Consider the following 19634-nt stretch of genomic DNA (forward strand, 5'->3'; position numbering starts at 1 on the left):
ACTCCTCTGGATCTGCTGGTCATTGAGAGAACACTGGTCGAGTCCCTGGAAAAGACGACAGGGTCACATACCATTTTTAAAAAAAGGAGAATCTAATTTGCATCAAGCTAAAAGGACACCTTATGGTGTCGGCTAAAAATAAACTTTCCCCCCATGAAAGACCAGGAGCGACGAATGGTGGATGGGGAGTAATTATCCTCTAAACCTGTAATCCTGTGACCATTGGGAGCATTCAGATATCGTAATCTTTTGGAGTACAAGGGTCAAGAACTGTTTTTTAGGTTGGTTTTTTTTGCACAAATGGCACACATTGTGTAATAGTCATTTGGCAGGACTATTGGGTCTATCATTTCTATTAAGAAATGATGACAAACTGAAGATAATGGCATCAGTAGAGTGGAGGGAGAGACAGTCACAAACATTTATTCAGAGTCAACATGCTATTGGCAGAGGGGACGAAGCAGGGTACCCGGATAAAATGTACACATTCACAGTGTGCCAATGTAAACACTGCCTTTACCCTTTACATGACCAACTTAAACAGTTAAACATTTTGAACCCAGCCTTATATGTAGTATTTTAAAAACATTTTGCAAATTCTCAGCTGACTCTGTATTTTCAAGAGATGAAACACACTATCTTAGGTACACACTATACTTAGGTTCAAAGATTGTATCACTTTGTATAGTTTAAACATGAACCCTGTGACAAGATGCTATCACACTAAAGGAAAAAAAAAAGATCAGAAATGTTAATTGTGAATAAAAGGTTAATTGTGAATATAACTGCTGAATACAAAGACAGTACAAGTCTTCTAATCACAAATAAATCTGTAATTTATGACTTAAAAGGGCCACATAGACGAGTTCACCTCAAAACCATTTTCAATAGAATAAGAAGGCCGTTGCTCGGCTAATCCCCCGCCGGAGGGCTTTATATTTTCTCACAAAGCCAGCTCCTAGGCAGCACACTTGGTACACTAGAGGGTGTTCCATGGGTCCTAGTAGATAATTATGAAGAATCTGAAAGGTCTTCTTCATAAGCTATGTCAAAATACGTCTCCAGAGCCCAAAAGGTGTTTTTATGCACTTAGTGACCCTGTGACCTGATATGCAAATTAGGTCATGGTCACCATGGTGCCCCTTCTCCCCGGTGGAGTGTCCATGTGTGAAGTTTGGTGACTGTGGGCCCAGGAACTGATGAGAAATGAGGAGAAATGTTTATATGAAAATACATGTATTGTGCAACCATGAGAGCAAACTTCAGACCCTACCAATCTTCAAGGTCAAGGTCAAGGTCAGGTCACTTGGTGTACTGGAGGTTATCCCTGGAGTGTGTATCATGTGTGTATAAAATTTCAGAGCCCTAGCTCAAAAACCTAGGCCTCCAGAGCCCAAAATGTGTTTTTAAGCACTTCGTGACCCTGTGACCTACTTAATATGCAAATTAGTTCAAGGTCACCATAGTATCCCTTCCCCCTCTGAGATGTATCCACATGTGAAGTTTGGTCACTGTGGGCCCAGGGGTTGCCGAGATATAGGTAGAAACGTTCGAACGTACGGACGTACGTACGGAGACTGTTTCAAGATCCCCCTTCGGGGCCTATCAGCCACGGCGGGGGATAACAAAGCCTGCTTGCATCACTTTACAATCCTTTCAACGACTGTATGTCATGGCTGTCATTGTCCTATTGATTGGGAGCTGAACGTCGAGGAGCAGTCCTGCCTCATATAAGCCTGCGAGTGGCCCATAATAGAGAAGTAAACAAGAGCGTTATGAGAAGCTAATCAACAGGAACATCATGTATTTTGTCTCTGGCTTTTACCCGAGGTACGTTTGCTTGAGCTGGGTATACATTTGCAGTAGATGTTTAACCACATACCTCACAATGAAATGATATTCTACAGTGGTTGCAAAAAAACAACACAGGACTACTGACATCTACATTTGATTAAAAAAAATGTCTGTGTGTATTTCAAACACAATAAGTGCATCAGAAAGTAAAGTCAGTGGAAACAAGGAATTCTCCCTCTGTTATAAGACTATAAATTAATTCTATAACAGGCCACTGTAGCTCTATATTCTTCACTGTCTGGTGTGTCAATCGTATATGGTTCAGTTTTTAAGTACAATGATTGCTTTGGCAAAACTTCTGTGTTGTAGCCTTCAGTGACTAAGACTTACCTCAAGATGGTGCCAACAGTTCAGCTATAGCACAGATGGTTGTTGCAGAAGCACAGAAGGACGCTCTACAGATGCTGCCACAATGATTAATTGTACACTGTGTGTGTATATATATATATATATATATATATATATATATATATATATATATATATATATACACACATATATATTCCAATCATACTAGCTGCAGTCATTGTGAGTGAGCTCACTGCTCACTCATCACTCCATTATCAGCTTCTCTTCATTGGCTTCCTGTTAAATCTAGAATATAATTTAAAATCCTTCTTTTGACTTAGCAAAAAAAAAAAAACACTTAACCAAGCTCCACCATATCTCTAAGAGCTGTTAGTCTCATATTACACGACAAAAAACACTTTGCTCTAAAAGTACTGGCTTACTGGAGATTCCTGGAGGTTTTCTAAAAAATAGAACAGAAGGAAGAGATTTCAGCTCAACTCGTTTGGCTCTTCTCATGTGGAACCAGCTCCCAGTTAAGGAGACTAAAGCAGTCAATTTTTAAAAGGTTAGGTTTAATACTATTCATTTTAATAAAGCTTACAGTTTGGTTAGGGTTATTAAAGATTACAGACTGGTTCAGGCTATCCTGTACCATTTTCCAGTTAAGCTATGTATTTAGATTGCTGGGAAACCTTTGCTGCACTGAGCTTTTGTCCTGTTTCAGTCTCCATATAGAGATATTTTATCATAACATGTCGGTAACATTCTATCTGCTGTAGTTTGTGCTCTCTCTTCTTTCTCCAGTCTCTCAACGAGAACGGCGGTTATTTCTAGAGGTTTCTTTCCAGAGTTTTTCCTTCTCACCACTGTTTATGCTTGCTCATGTGGAGTAGTTGGGTTTCTCCTTTATAAAAGTGCCTTGAAATGATTGCGTTGTTGCTGACAGTATATATCCATTGAAATGATAAACCTCCTTCACTTACACCGGTGAACATCCAGGGACACAATGATGAGATTGTGTCATATTATCATTATCTGACTGTTCACCTCGAACATAAACTAGACTGTTCAATAAACATTGATGTCCTGAACAGAAAGAACCAAAGCAGACTTGCAGACTTGATGTTCCAAGGAGGCTGAAGTCCTTTGGAGAATGCTGCACTCTTGTTAAGTCAGTTCTTATGACACAGTGGGTACATCTGCCATCTTTTATGCAGTGGTCTGTTGGGGCTGTAGAGGCAGAGGTAGGATAGACAGTGTCGTGAAGAGGACCAGCACTGTGCTGGGATATATACTGCACTCTGTAGAGGAGGTTGAGAATAAGAAGCTTACTGAGCTGACATCCATCAAGCTCCCACCCACTGGATGAGACTGATGAGGGAGCTCTGAGCAACTCCTGCCACAAGCAACCACAAACAAAAAGGATCTTCAGCCTATCTGATCCACTGTATCTGTATGTATGCTGAAATTGTATACATTACAAATTTTTTTTTTTAAAGCAAACACTTTTATGGATATGCTTATTTTATACATCATAAAATTGTACATGGTGCCCATTGTTACATGCCATATCCTTGTATATATTGTCCTACTCTTATGTATGTGATTTCATATTTATTTTGTGTGAATGCTCATGTTTAGTTTCACTTTACATTCTATCACTGTTGCAACACTGAAATGTTCCCACTGTGCAAGTCATAGTCTTTTGTCCATTGCTCATCTTAAATACATAAAATTAAACATGTACCTTAAATAAAAGTCTCCAGATTTTGTCTCCATATGGAGCTAATTATTTTAGCATTTCTAAGGAATCTGAGAACTGCAACAGCAACTCAGTAAAAAAAAAAAAATTGTCTTGCATGGGCCAGGGAGCATTTATACTAAATGAGGGACCAGTGGGCCTCAGTGCTGTGTTCATATGAAAATCCATTCAAATTGAACAGAATTGATGGATACCAACGATGTTGGAGATGTCAAGAAGAGCACTATGCATCAGCCACTGTTGTCATCCGGTGAGCCTTTGGTGGTGGTGTTATAGTTATATAGTGTGGGTAGTTGTGTCTAGTCAACATAGAACAGCGCTACATTTTGAAAAGTGAAAAATCCATACTCCCTGAAGAAAATTATTCCAGTCATTATATCCCTGCATAAACCACAGAGGCCTAATTTCATCTTCAGTAATGACAAGGCTCCAGCTCATCGTGGTGGCATCATTACTGAATGTCTGCTGGAGACCGGGGCACCTCAAATGGAATGGCTTGCACTTTCTCCTGACCTGAATCCGATAAAAAACCTGCAGGGTCAACTGGGTGGCCACGTAAAGGCTTGTAACTCTGTATCCAGGACCCTTTGATCACCCTTCAAAAAGAGTGCATCGCTTCAACAAACAATAAGTCACCTTGTGAACTCATGGATGAGACATGGTTGTCACTTTAAGGCACATTGACACTTTATTGAGACATTGACATTTTTTGTTGGGGTATACCCAACCAATGGTGGCCCATTTCAATACATTTTTGGAAATGAGAAACTCACCACTGCTTGGTCCAACTTGAATGCCCTACTTTGATGGTATAATATCACTATCATGAACTTGCTACATTTCCCATGAATTTCAAAGCCGAGTAGCCCTGACTTTTTGTGAGCAGTGATCAAATCTGAAGCTTATTAAGATTGAGCATCACAATCCTGGTTAATGGAAACATTTTGGTCATAAAACAATAAAAGAAAAATTAGTCAAGTCATTTTCATTTGGCAGAAACATTTCAAAGGTTGCTAACAATTAATAAAAACATAGTTTGAAAAGGGAAAACAACACAAAATATGTCAATGACAACAGTCAAGGTCAGTGGAGGTCATTTTGTACAGATTTGATGAAACAAAATCATGTTTCCACCCCGATTAAATGTCTAGTAAGCAGATATTGATTTAATCACAGTCTGAAAGTCATTACGAAACTATGTTAATGAGCTACTTCGGATTTTACGTTCATATTTATGTTAGCTGATCCAACACTATCACACCAAGGTTGTTGTTAAAGATAACTTTGCCTTCGGACTCCACACTGCAGTCTGGGTGACGAAGCAACTTCAACACTCCAGCTCTCAGCTCAGGTGAAGCTGCTTTACTGAAGTTTTGCACCTCTGTGAGAAAATCCAGAAGCAGCTCTCCTTTCTCGTCTCCCTCAGTGAAACACTCGGTGATTTCCATCTCGGATGGCAGCTCATACCACTGATACCTCACTCCCCTGGAGTCCAGGTAGCTTTTGATTTCTCCAGTGGTCACACATTGACTGATTTCTGAATCACATAATTGGTCCTTGTAGGTCCGCCACAGCCTCCCCCAACCACTCTCCTCTGAAACAAAGACCATGGAAATACAACACGATTCAACAATTGCTCTTTTTTTGACAGATTCTATGTGGGAAGTTTTTTCTTAGTTGGAATGTAATGTCTTTGAAGTTTAACTATTTTATAACACAGTAAAAATTAATGAAAGTAACCAGTTATTTCACAGTCTGGCTTTAGTTACCACACAGAAATACAAAATAATGTTACAGATAACATTGTATATTTCACTATTATCATGAAGAACAACATTTAAACAGATGAGAGTAGAGAAAGGTAAAGAGACAGGATGCTGAATTTGCACCCCCAGTTATGTCAAATATGCACGAAATGTAAAGTAACAATTGCAACCGTCGTTTCAAAGGAACATATACTGTACAAGTGGCTACCGACAATGTCAATCAAATTTGGAACACGCTCCCTCAACAATTAAGCATTTTTACCATAAATCTGTAAATATTCAAATATAAATATGAGTGACACCGTTTCACTGCTGTTAGATGGTGATAATGTTTACGACTAATTTACTACTCTTTCTGTGGAACAGGATGTACATAACAGGTGTGTGTTTGGTGCCAATCTTGTCATATCACTGGCATTCAATTTATATTTCCAACACAGCATGTCAGGACGATCAAATACATGCTGCAAAACCGTATCGCTGGCAAATAACGTTGTTTGGTATGGGCTTTTGGGGGAAAACAAAGGCTATTGTTTGATCTGCGGACAAATGTTTTGTTGTGTGCACAAAGATCAAAACAAGGTTTGCAACACAGGCCCTGTTCTTGAGTCTGTGCTGAATCTAATTATAGTTTAAGGGCCACGTGGGGCACAAATTGATCTCACTGATCTCTCGGCTGCTTTGGGGCAATTAAAGCATCAAAATAATTGTGGTTATAAGAGTTTCATCTGTGTATCTTTATTTATGTATGAATATTGGATATTTGTGTCAACGATCTTTGGGCGTTTCTTAATTGCCATTATTGCCATTCAAAGTTCTTAGTGCTGCGTTATATGTTTTACTAATAAATGAGCAACCCCAAGCAGACAGATTAAGAACTGCAGTCGTGGCCCACAGGCCATATGTTTGACAAGTAGTCAAGTTTTGTTGGATGGACTATTCACATTGATCCACAAGGTTTAATCAACAGTCACACTGGTTATACACATTTCTACAAACTACCCAGAAATCTGAAAAAAGAAAGTACAAAAATAAAAATGAATATATTCCTTTACCAGATGCAAGAATGATGAGTAGCTTTCCTTTCTTTTCCAGGAGACTCTGGAAGAAGCTGACAGTTGCTCCGGGATCACCCTCATAGTACAGCATCTGTCGATTTCACTAGATAATGAGCTGGTAAATGCATTCACAGAGCGACTAATTGTTATATATGATGCAAAGCAGATGTTCTAACGGGACTAATTGCTGTTGAGGTATACCTGATGGAATATAACCCGAATGTGTCAAAAATGCAGTTTGTGGGCTGGATGTGCACTATCAACACCGACCTCTATCATGTGGATGAAGTCTGCCTTCTTTGTTATCTTTTCCCGTTTGCAGTGCTCCTCAAACCCAGATGCAGTCATCTCGTTCCAGGTGAATTTGATGTAATCCAAAGCCGGTGTCTGTGACACTGAAACTACATCCAGACCACTGACAGTTAAGTGATTGTAATGCACATTAAACTGAATTTGTCTGCAGTTCTCCACAGAAGAAGGCAAAATAACACAATTCTAATCAGAAATACAAAGCTTACATCATGCATTGAAGTTAACATGTTTTGTTTTTTTGTTGTTTTTTTTTTACTGTGTACACACAGCTAGTTTTATTTCAGGCTACAATATTTGGAGCTGACAAGTGTCACCATGTTGGAAAGAATTTTGGTAATTTGCAACTCTGCTATCAACACAAACACAACCCAGTTGAGCAATATCACACCTCATTAAAATTGATGGAAACCTTTCAGCGCCACCACATGGGGGTATAAGTGACATTTCCCCACTCTATTAATCTAATGAGCACAAATTAAATGACAATGACTGTAAGACTAAAGTTTAAAACATTTAAAAAATCCTGTGACTTTGTGGACTACATTTTAAATAATATGACAATGTTTTTGAGCCATGCAAACATTCCAAAGCAGGCCTATAAATAGACATTCACTTTGCCAGTGTACAACACTGATTTACAGCAGTGGCTCAAGACATCAATTATAAATGGAGCAAGAGAAATTGGTTACATCTGTCAGTTTTATCTGCAGAAGCTGGAGTTTGATACGTCTCTTATGGGAGCATTGCACTGAGGCGGAAAACTGGACGTTTCTGTCTGCAGTGACCAGCAGTAGCTAAAGTCTAGTCCTGGGGAGATATTTCTGCAGAAGATCTCATTTAAATGGATTCTCAAGCTATTACGGCACTTGATAATGACCTAGTCATTTGGGGCCCCTGCTGGGCAGAAGCTCTCTAGAACCGGAGTGGGTCAAACCAGGTCCATTAGTGAAGCTGCAGTACGTTTGAATTTCGCTGCATTATTTTAGGTCTTTTGTTTTTTTGACAGTATTTTACTGCCTTACACTTTAAATGAGATAGTTGGTTTTTTTTGTACAAAGGTAAAATAATTGCAACTTCCTCTTTCAAAGCGCCATACTCCAGTGAGTCACTTTTTGTTGTTGTTTGGTTGGTCAGGCATCTTGTATATCCAAATTTACCAATGCATACCAACTGGAACCACTAGATGTCCCTGTATGACTACAGAATGAAGCTACAGTACCAACAAAAAAGCTCCATTAGTACCATGTTTGAGTGATATTACGAGATAAATGTCCAGAAAAGAAAGGTTATACCGCAGAATTTTAACCAAAAGATGATATGAAGGAAGATGCTTTTAAAAGTATATATAGTCATATAAAGGCTATTGTGTCATTATTTCAAACTCCCCATAAGTGAAAAACTTGTTATCTTGACATTATTGTGCAAATAAATTTGGACAATATTCATTAAATATTATTGACAGGTTACTATAGATGACTTGTAGATTTTTTCTTTCCTTTTCATGCATTTTTTTAAGAGACAGGACACACATTGAGGGGACACTTTTCCAAGTTTACATACCTCTTAAGTCTATAACAAGTACACCTCCCATAGTTGTGTTGCCAATTGATCAAAACAGCTATTAACATGATTCATCTGACAAAAACTAAACAGAAAAAAAGATTTTGCAAAAAATACAACACTCCGATTTTTCTTACTGTTAGGACGCTCACTTTGCAATTACATTCATGACAATGTCGAGGCTTTTAAATATACTTAACTGGCCAATTGTTGAATAACTGAAGAGAGGACATCATTATCTTTAAGCAAACTTGTGAACCCATGGCCTTTGTGTGAACTGCTGATTCAAACCACGAAAAGTTTCATCCAGTGTTGAAACCACAAAAGATTTTAAGAAGCTCCACAACATTGTTTTGATAACACCCGTTCTGGCAAAGCTGTGTGCCAAGATCCTCTTACAGTACAGAAACTTACTCAAGTTATAAAAAATGGGGGACTGGGGAATCATCACTTTAACAACAGTTTCCATTAGAACAGCACTGTGAATATTTGATGTGTGAGTGCATGAGAGGTGGTCGCAGCGATAGAGCTGTGGTCTTGCAGCTGCTAATGATTCAGAATGTCAGAAGTCTGGATTCACGATATTCATGCAGGAGGCTGCAGCGCGAGTGGTGCTTTAACAATCATTCCCCTACAAATATGTGCATAGCTGCATTATTTATTAATTAGTGCAAAAGCAGAGCGACTGATGCTCAAAAATGCCAAGAAAGAAAAACACCTTCTCTGCTGCTAAATTAAATATGGAGGCATATTTTGGTGAGCGTGTGAATATAGAGAGGTATTTTTGAGGTGCGCGAGTAGGGTGCGTGCTACTTAATACTCAACCTTTGTATTTGTGTAGCTGCTGGCTGCTGGGCTCCACCACCTCGTAATCCACTGCCACCCCTGGGTGCTTCTGGTGGAGCTCAGAGAGCATCTCCAGGTCAATCTTACCTACAAGCACAAACACATTTGTAGAAACTTATATTTTTAAGAAGTAATATTATGTCCCACTTTTCAACAATAACCAAACTATTATAAACAACTCCATATAAAGTTTAATATTAACATGACTGTCAGCATTATGGGTCTAAACACGACCACAGTGGATTTGAAATAAAAATGTGTTGAAATGAGGAATTTAATACCTTGTTAAAAATTCATTCCGATTTTACTGAAAATTGCCAATCCAATGCACAGCTTCTTTGTGGCCTTTGGTGTGCTGTGCATTCATTAATTCATTTACCTTGGAAATAGAAAAGGTCTAGAGCCCATTTAAAGTATGGCGTTTGTGTCTTTGAAGTGATCCATGAAAAATGTGGCCCTTTCGCAGAAAGAAAATCATGAAAACAAAAAATTGACAGAAAATCATTCCTCCAGTCAAGGAAACAGCTGGGCAGATCAAAAACACTCTGCAGGAGGCATCTGTGTTACGTCCACAATCAGGACCAGACTTCAAGAGAATGAATACAGAAGGTTCACAATGTGGTGTTAAAAACCATTTGTGTGCCTCAAAAACAGGAAGGGCAGGTCAAAGTAAAGCTATCTAAAACAATACCCGTCCACTTTTGGAACAACGTTCTATAAACAGATGAAAGAATGATAAAGTTGTACCAGAACAACAAGAAAAGAAAAATACGGACAAGGGAAGGAATTGCTCAGGATCCAAAGCATACAGCTGATCAAATAATCAGGAGGAAATCTGAACTGCTTTGGGCAATATGGTTCGTATATCAGCTTTAGAAGTTACACTGATTAATTGCAAGCACCTGAAGACAGCACTGAGAGATTGAGTGAAAATGACTCAACAGGCAGAACTGAAAACCTGGCAGAGCATAATCGATGATGTAGTAGGAGTAAGTTTGTGGTCTGAGGTTAAAATTAACTTGTCTAACCTTGGACATAATACAAGTAAAGCTTCTACAATTGAAGTAACAAAAACAAAAACAATTCTTTCTCAAAACTGATTACAGTATCAGTAATGTCAATTCCAGAGGGGACTAGCATTATCTTTGCCGTTCCTTAAAAAACTAAATATTACTGTCCTTTAAGGGAACATTGGATTTTAATCTTGCCCTTGCTGTGCTCAATATTTTTCAAAAACAGTGAGCTTAAACCGCCTTTAATGTCTGTAGATTAGAGACTTCGCACTTTCATTAACTAAAAAGCATTTGCCACCAAATATGAAAAGTGACAGTTTGATTAAAGATTATATACCTACAACCTGATTAAGATGAAAATACCCTCAAATCAGTGCTGAACGTGTGCACTTGGAGCACATCTTGATCGTTTCAATTTAAATCGACTGTGGTGGTGCGCAGAGCCGAATTGCTAAAATTAATATCAACGTCCAATTACTCACAGACCTGACTGCACCTCGTCAGCCAGCGTATCATCCGAATGTTTCAGAGTCGATTTAGAAAAGAATTAGTTGACAGCTTTTTTCAGAAAATTACGCCTCGCCATGAAAATCCTTTTGAGTATCATTTCGCCACAGGCAAGTGATTTTCATTGAGTCATTATTGAAGGTGACAAGTTGCCGTGTACAAAAGGAGTAAATTTAAGCAGAGGAGCTCATGTGGACATCACTGAATCTTTCCGGTTACGTTGAATTATATCTTACAAGGGAGTTTGTAGCTTTTCGAACACATTTTACAGTCCATTGGAGAATCTGTAATGTTTCTGTGATATGACGTGAACATGGCGACTCGGGTAATTTAAAAGGATTGGCACTGATATAAGTAAAGGGTAACGGGACTCAGGGGGCTCAGGAAAGAAGAAAAAAAAAAAAAACTTCACTATATCATAAAACTGCAGAACGGGGGAGGTCACTTTGTCTCACTTGAGGTTAAAGATAAAGCAGACAACAGGACAGATGTCTTTGCCTCATTATCACAGTCAAGAGTTGGTAAAGTCCCCCCCCCCCCTCCCCCCTTGCAATGGTGATGGTAACAGCAGGCTGATTCAACAACGCCTCCTCACCTTAGCTGTCTGCTACAGGGGTCGTTCAACTATTTACTGTTCTGCATTAAACATAAGATAAGTTCAGCAGTTGACGGCGTCCTGTGGCATGTGTTCTTACCGGCTCCGCTTCCAACTCCAATCACATTTAGACGGGACTTTCCATCTCCAACACTGAGGCAGAGAGAGAGAGAGAGAGAGAGATGACTCCACACTGAGTCTTCAGAAGAGCAAAGCCTTGAAACTCACATCCTCCAACCTGCCAAATGTGGGGCACATTTTTGGGCTTGTAACTGTCAATTCTGCCTGACACTTGGGATATGTGAGATGTTCTGATGTTAGCGACTGAAGCATCTACAAATACCAAGGCTTTGATTGTTGCCGAGACATGTTCTGTCACTCACCGTCTGATTTTTAATAATGCTATTACACCTTTTAATTTGCTCGTGAGTCATATCTCTCCAGATCCCTCTCTAGTGTGCTTCTTAGACCGGCAAAGGGAGCAGGGAGTTTTGGTTCGGTACTCTGTTGCACGTCAATCATTCTCCTCCAGCTTGTATCAACGTAGAAAATAACGCGGAAAGGAGTGAACTTTCCACAAGAAATTCAACTGTGTGCTTTCGTAGGTAGTTGTTGGTGCGATTTCTCCATAACCTACAAAAATCACTAACATATCCTGGTTAATGGGAAAGTCAATGGGAATGTTCCCACCAATCAATGGGGAAAGTACAACTGGATTCTGCAAAACTGGGAAAGTGGAGAACTCCAGAAGCGAACGAGATCTCACTTGACAAGATGGATGTCATTTCTTACTTATGTACTCTATAATAAACATGTGGGGGCAAAATTCATGGATGGTAAACTTGCATTAACAATTTTTTTTTCTTTTTTCAGTTTAATGGGTTGTGTAGGCGCAGGATGGAGGATCCCTCTCTTCTTACGCTTTAGCTTCCTGTGGCTAATGCTTCTATGCAATAATGAGTTTTTATGGTTTTTTAATGATTTTTGTGAATATTGCTCTAAAACCTATTGACAATAGCTTTGATATGAATAAAATCATGCTAAATTAATAATAATATCCAAACGGTAAATATAAAATGGTGATCTCACTACTTAACTGGCTCTTTAAATGGAGCACCTCTAATATCCCTGCAGTTTATGGAAGGTGGGCTGTTGTCTACTTGACTTAAAGGATTCAGAATAAACAATTTCTGTGCATTAAGTAGAGGATTTTGTGTGTTACTGTGTCTCATTGAATCACAGCCCTCATGAAATTTACATTTTTGTAACCTCTCCTATATAGTCTGCTAATACCACAACGGCTTCATGAGTAAAAGTGACATATTAGAGCGTCAAATAACACTGACTTTACAAGCAGCATTGAATCCACTTGAACATTTACGGTAAATGTGTGATGGAAATGTTGTTTTCCCGACTCAGTTCTTAGTACTAGTAGTCATGTTGATGTTCCAATTCCCATGAATGCACCATGAGACACAATCCATGCTTGTTGAGGTTTGACCACTCCCAGCCTTTTACTCTACACTGTACCTTATTACTGCTTGTGTCACATTCATGAAAGGACCTGAAAGTTGCAGCAATGCCTCTTTCTTTCAGACTTTAATGTTGCCAATACACGTCTGTGTGAGTGGCATTTAATTCATCAGGCTGTATTTGCCATTGTTGCAATCTCTTGCAATTCTATTTACACATTAAATGTGTCTCCTTGTGATGCAACAGGTACAAAAAACAAAAACCAAACAAACAAAAAAAATCCTCAGAGCAGTGACAGCAAATATTGAATCAAGGACCAAGATTCAATACAGCACCTCAAGACTCCAATTGTCATTTTAAAAGCAGTCACACATGCAGTTGAACTTTAGATCACCCTGAGGCATAAAAGCATTAGGAAGCAAATAGTTCAAGGAAATAGTTTGATGTTGGCCTCCAGCTTAGAGAAGTGACCTTGTCCTGCGCCCACACCGGCAGCTGAGAGGAGAGTGACTACATGCACTCGTAAATCACACAGGATTAAATCACACCCACCTACAAACACCTAACACCCACCCCAACCTCCCACCCCAACACACACACACACACACACACACACACACACACACACACACACACACACACACACACACACACACACACACACACACACACACACACACACACACACACACACACACACACACAGTAAAGAATATTCTGAGACGACACCCTGATGCTTTTCTACCAACAGCCACTAGATGGCACTTGAGTAAAGCTGCTGGTATTTGGGAATAAAAACATTCCTTGGCCTATGGACACTATTCTTTTAATAGAGACACATTCAGGGAATGGGAATCCTAGGTGGAATATAAGAGGAGAGTCTATCAGTGTGATAGTCTACGTCTTCGCTTTCAGTGGGTTCCTGAAGACTTCGATAGGTAATTATTAACTTCGGTGTAGAAGCGACACGCTTTGCAAGCGGAAGGTAAAATGAAATGTGCATTAGGTCAAAAGACCAAAGTCCGCGCCCCATATTATGTACTTCAGTAAGAGTACAGATGCAAAAAAATACTGATTCAACCTATTTGTCATTTTAGGTACTTGTGTTGTTTCTTTTTTATGTGCTTGTAGCACTTTGAGATTTTTTTTAATGAAAATTACTTCATCACATACAAATATTGTAACTATTGCTATTGTACTCCTCACCAGTTGATCATTAGCAATGACAAATTATAATTAATCTTGTACGTTTTTATTTATAGCTTAAACCACATTTCAAATGAAAAGGAAACTCATCATCTTCAAAGATGACAAAACAAGTGGTTGAATGTAGTGAACAGAAAATACGCACATTTAGATAAAGTACAGATACCTGGAAAATGAAGTACAGTAAATACTTAGAAATACTTTGTAACTTGCCGCCTCTGTAAAATAAAGAGTTAACTTGCTACTGGTTAACTTTCAACATGCAGTGATGTAATAGATACATAGTGAGAGGTACTAGATATTTAGACAGATGAATTACAGCTACTCATTAGTGAACTCTGAAATTTAAAGGTTGCAACATAGTCCATGAGAAGTGTCCACTTCTTGTTTACAGCATTAAGAAAAAAATTATACAAACACTTTGTTACTATACTTCACAGGACATTTCAGTTTTCTGTACTTTAATACACTTCTACTTTTGCTTCCATTGGGACAAATTCAAACTCCTCACATCTCAAACATATTTCTTCATTATGTTGAGCAATGTCCTTGTTCTTTGAATGTCCTTGCAAACAGAATCTAAATCAAAAATGATTTTGAAGCTAAACAGATGGATCAATAGCACATGGAATTGTATTTCTTTATATATCCATCAGAGAGTTTCTGCACTAACGGACAAAGCTACAAAGAAGACAAATGGACGAAAAACTAAAAGGAGTTTGAGAGACTTGTTGATTGAAATAAAAGCTGGCTAAAAGTGTGACTGAGGGAACTCGTCGCCAAATGGCTGAAACTGAACTATTCTAGATAACATTGATGATGGAGCAAATTCTGAGCAGCAAGCAACACATTCCCCTGGCCTTATTTGAATAAACGAGATGTTTGAAGTTGCCAGCTCAAAGAACAGAATCAGCCGCTAGAAATGTCCTTCAAAGGACAACACTTCTTTTTTCTCCAAACTAAGTATCTGCACTTCTATCGGAGTTAAGAGAGTGCAGCCTTTTGGTACCTCTGTTCATCCCTGAGATACAAAGTCGCTACATTTCAAACTGCTTATGCTCACAAAGATTTTGCATTCTGATTTGATCTATTCCTCTCATATTCACGTAATGTTTGAAGGAGCTTCTGCCTCCTTTATCAAGTAAGAATGACACTGATCTTTTGACCTTGAGGGGTTCAAAGGAAGGAAAGATCATTGATGACAGTGTTTATAACTTTGAAATACTCTGACATAAATTGCACTTTTGTGTTTTTCTAGTGTCAAGAGTGTAGCTGTGAGGACTTGCTCATAAAGCTGTGTGTGCTTCATTACCTGGCCAGCACATCTGGCAGTTTACTGTGGATAAAGTCCTGCATACACTGGTGCTCGGTGGAGCGCTCCAAAAAAAGCTGGAAGGCTTTCTGGTATCTGCTATCATCATGGAACAGACTCTTCAGTGGAGATGCCATAGTGCACAAAGCTGGTAGGAAGAGAGGGGAAAGAAATATTGTGTCATTTAGGCGCAAACATGTCGCGTGACACGTTAAACTCTTTCTTGTTGTGGCCTATTCGTCAAGCAGCGTGGGGAGCGCTTTAACGCCTACACAAATCGGATGCCACGGACTTATGTATGCCAATAATTGCATTTTATACAGTCGTGGTTTAAACACGTGATGCCCTCGTAAAGCGCCACTCCCAACACAAAGAGGACTTCACTCCTGATAACGCTGCTGCAGATCAGTGCTGCAGCGCGCTTCCGGGTCTGTGCACTGATATGATATCCTCTGCTGGTGTTTGAATGCGTCTGTTCAGAATTGCCTCAAACACCAGCAGCGACGAAAAGCCGCTCATGCAGATATTCTGGGAACATCGCCGAGTCCGCTTAATATATACGCGCGACAACAGCTGGTTTTTCACGCGAAGCGCGCGAGGCAAATCCCGCATACGCGCATAATATTTCATCATAATTGAGCTCGTGTTGCTCGAGCTTCGGAGATCGAGACAAATCACTTACATGTCGCGCAGGATCGTGTCCGTACTGGTCGGAAGGCTGAGATATAAGCCCTCCCACCCGTGTCGCCTCCTCCCTTCAAGGAGGGACAACCGTGGCAGAGAATCCCTCAAACTAAATCGATCGGACCAAACATGCTCAGATTTTAAAACACATAGGACATAAGCCTGGACTTGAAACAAAACAGTGCGGTGTGTCCCAGGCCACCTATTTTGTAATTAACTTCAATTCTCACATGAGCTGACAATGATTATGATTATATAACCTAGTGCAGGGGTGTCAAAATAAATATAGGCTGTTCCTGTAAGTATCCCAGCGTGCGATTGTGAAATCCTGACTTTTTTCATGTTTCACTGATGCTATGTGCATATAGCACCGTTTATGTCCCGAAGAATTTGCTTTTTTACCACTTTCTGGTAAGTTTTCCTCTTCTTCCGTACTACTCGACGAAACTCCAGACGCTGCCATCTTGGCTTGTGTTCTTCTTCTTCTTCTTTAGTTTCCGGCAGGCTGTACACTAGCATAAGCGTAATGCTGCCTCTACCGTTCAGGGTGTCACAGGGCTTTATTTTAGATTTTTGAGTACATGTTGGTGGAGAGAAGGAAGGTTAGAACAGCTTTGTCTATCAAGCGCGAGCTCGCTCCTGAAGAAAATAATGACTTAATTGAGAACACTGATATTGAGAGATCTGTTAACTGTCTGTATAGAACCTTTCTTTCAGCAGAGTGTATGGAACAAGTAAACAGTACATGAGGTACTGTCTCAAGCTGACCACACTCACACAGTCCGTCAGGGTGTTTACCAACGATCTTTAAATATGCTGCAAGCCCACAATGCCCCAGTCTCAATCTAGTTATTTTTACTTGGCTTGTCCGGCAACATGTCCATAAGGGCCTGGTATTCCTCACCAGAGGCTGACAGTTAAAATAATGCCTTCCTCTCCTCTCTTTCTCCCATTCTACTTGCCACTGTTTATACATCGAACTTTTTATAATACTTAAGTACTCAAGTTTTCCCACGCAGATTTTGTACTCTACTTCTTTACAGAGAAGTGACTGTTTAGCCAAAGTATCGGCTGCTTCGTTCCCCGCTACCCCTGAATGGGCTGGGACCCAGCAAAACACAACACTAGACCCCATTGACTCTATCCGGCGAAGACAACACAAAATCTCCAAGATTATGTCTGCTCGAGCTCCGGACCGACCAGCAGAAATAGCCTGTAAAGCAGACAGTGAATCTGAGTAGATGTAAGATGTTTCTCCGTTGTTTCTCTCAACCCAATCTAGTGCCCACCGGATGGCTAGCAACTCGGTAGTGAACACAGCTGTATTATCGGACACTCGCATACTTTTACCAATTTTGTTGTTTACTATGTAAACTCCAAATCCAGCCTTTCCTGAGTCTGGATCCCTAGACCCATCTGTAAATATGTGATGTGCACTGTTCTTGTTGAGACACACAAACTCATTAATTTGGGCACTGATCTGCCCCTTGTCGTGCCCCACCAGGTCCAGCTGGACCTCAGGCTCTGGTAAAAGCCAGAATGGGGCAGGAGACCACATTGTTCCAACCACACCTCCCTTCTCCAACCCCATCCTACTTGCTGTCTGGCAGGTGGATCTCAAAAATGTGGCTTTATCCTCTCTTTTCACAAACTCCCAGCAATCTTCCAAGAGACACTTGGCTGCAGAGTTATGCTTTAGGCCAGCTAATCTTGCCCAGTATTGGAGACCCAACTTTTGTCTCCTAAGGTTTAAGGGAGTTTCCTCCATCTCAACTAACAGAGCAGGAATAGGTGTGGTCTTAAACGCTCCGCTGCAGACTCGTAGGGCTTTTGCTTGTACTACATCCAGTTTTCCCAATACAGTTTTTGCCGCTGCACCAAATACAAAGCAGCCATAGTCCAGTACTGGCCTTATCATTCCTCTATAGATCATATGGAGTGTGGATCTATCTGCTCCCCAGTCACTGCCAGCCAAACTGCGAAGAACATTAATTATTTTCTCACATTTGCCAATAGTTTTTTCAATATGCATTCTCCAAGTTAACCTTTCATCCATCCACATACCAAGAAACCTGAACTCTTTAGCCTTCTCTATTGGGCGCCCATACAGCTGCAGAGTTTGACTAGGGAGTTTCTTTTTGAGACCAAAGACCATATATTTACTTTTTGAGATAGAAATTTTAAAACCCCATGTGTTTGCCCAGCTTTCTATTTGACCCAAGGCTTTCTGTGTTTGCTTAATTAAAAAGTCTATACTCTTGCCTTTATGCCAAATGGCTCCGTCATCTGCAAAGAGGGATTTTCCAAACGCTGGACTCACACTTTGAAAAATATTATTTATCATCACATTAAATAAAACCGGACTGATTACTGAACCCTGTGGGGTGCCATTCAAAATACCTACTATCCTTGAGAGATCATTCCCTACCCTTACCTGGATTGTTCTCTCATTAAGAAAATTCTTTATCCAATGGAACATCCTGCCCGTAATGCCGGCATCAAAAAGTTTAAAAAGCAGACCCTCCCGCCACATACTGTCATAGGCTTTCTCAATATCAATGAAAACCGCCACCACTGCTTCCTTATTAATAATCGCTCTTCGAATATCTTGATCCAGCACTGCAATAGAGTCCATTGTGTTTCTGCCAATTCTAAAGCCATTCTGAAAATTTACAAAAGAACAATTAACTTCTAAAAAATACATCAGTCTATTTGTAACCATCCTCTCCATCACCTTACAGAGCACCGCAGTCAAGGCTATAGGTCTGTAAGACAATGGGGAGGACGGGTCCTTTCCAGGCTTCAAGATGGGAATCACCAGAGCATGTTTCCAGGTCTTTGGCAATGACCCAGCCTCCCAAATATAATTAAACAAGACCAGGATCTCTTCCAACAATGGGTCATCCAAATGCTGCAGAAGCGTATAACTTATTTGATCTTGACCTGGCGTGGTGTTTGCTCCGGCCTCTATGGCATCTTTGAGCTCCTTAAAGGAAAAATACATGTTAAATGATTTATCATTACCCTCTGTGCATGTTAACTTCCATTTATTATCTTTCACGACCTCTCTTCTAATTCTAATACTTTCTTCCTCTAAAAGTATTGAATTATGAACATCTTGAAACACCTTCACACACAAATCCGCCTTTTCTTTATTAGAGATAGCCTCTATGCCATCCTCCTTTAATACTGGAACTGAGGTATTAACCCCTTTCCCGACCATCCTATGAATCCGTGCCCAAACTTGTCTTACTGGGGTTTTAGGCCCCAAAGTGCCACAAAATGCCCTCCAAGACTTCTTCTTTGCCCCTTTTATGACTTTCCGAGCCACAGCTCTACACCTTTTGAACTTATTTACATTATCTTGTATAGGATATTGTCTTAAGGTTTTAAAT

General features: G+C 39.9%; 1 protein-coding gene across 1 annotated transcript; it reads right to left on the reverse strand.

The window, feature by feature from the left end:
• Positions 1-4581: 4581 nt before the first annotated feature.
• hnmt (histamine N-methyltransferase) lies at positions 4582-16708 on the reverse strand. Its single transcript, XM_080497908.1, has 7 exons — positions 16642-16708; positions 15556-15703; positions 11665-11717; positions 9429-9536; positions 7002-7132; positions 6729-6822; positions 4582-5501 (listed from the first exon to the last, which is right to left on the reverse strand). The coding sequence occupies exons 1-7, from the start codon at positions 16700-16702 to the stop codon at positions 5140-5142; spliced, it is 957 nt and encodes a 318-aa protein (XP_080354034.1). The 5' UTR covers positions 16703-16708; the 3' UTR covers positions 4582-5139.
• Between the last annotated feature and the right edge of the window lie 2926 nt (positions 16709-19634).

This window comes from Blennius ocellaris (assembly GCF_963422515.1).
Source record: "Blennius ocellaris genome assembly, chromosome: 6".
Lineage (NCBI taxonomy): Eukaryota > Metazoa > Chordata > Actinopteri > Blenniiformes > Blenniidae > Blennius > Blennius ocellaris.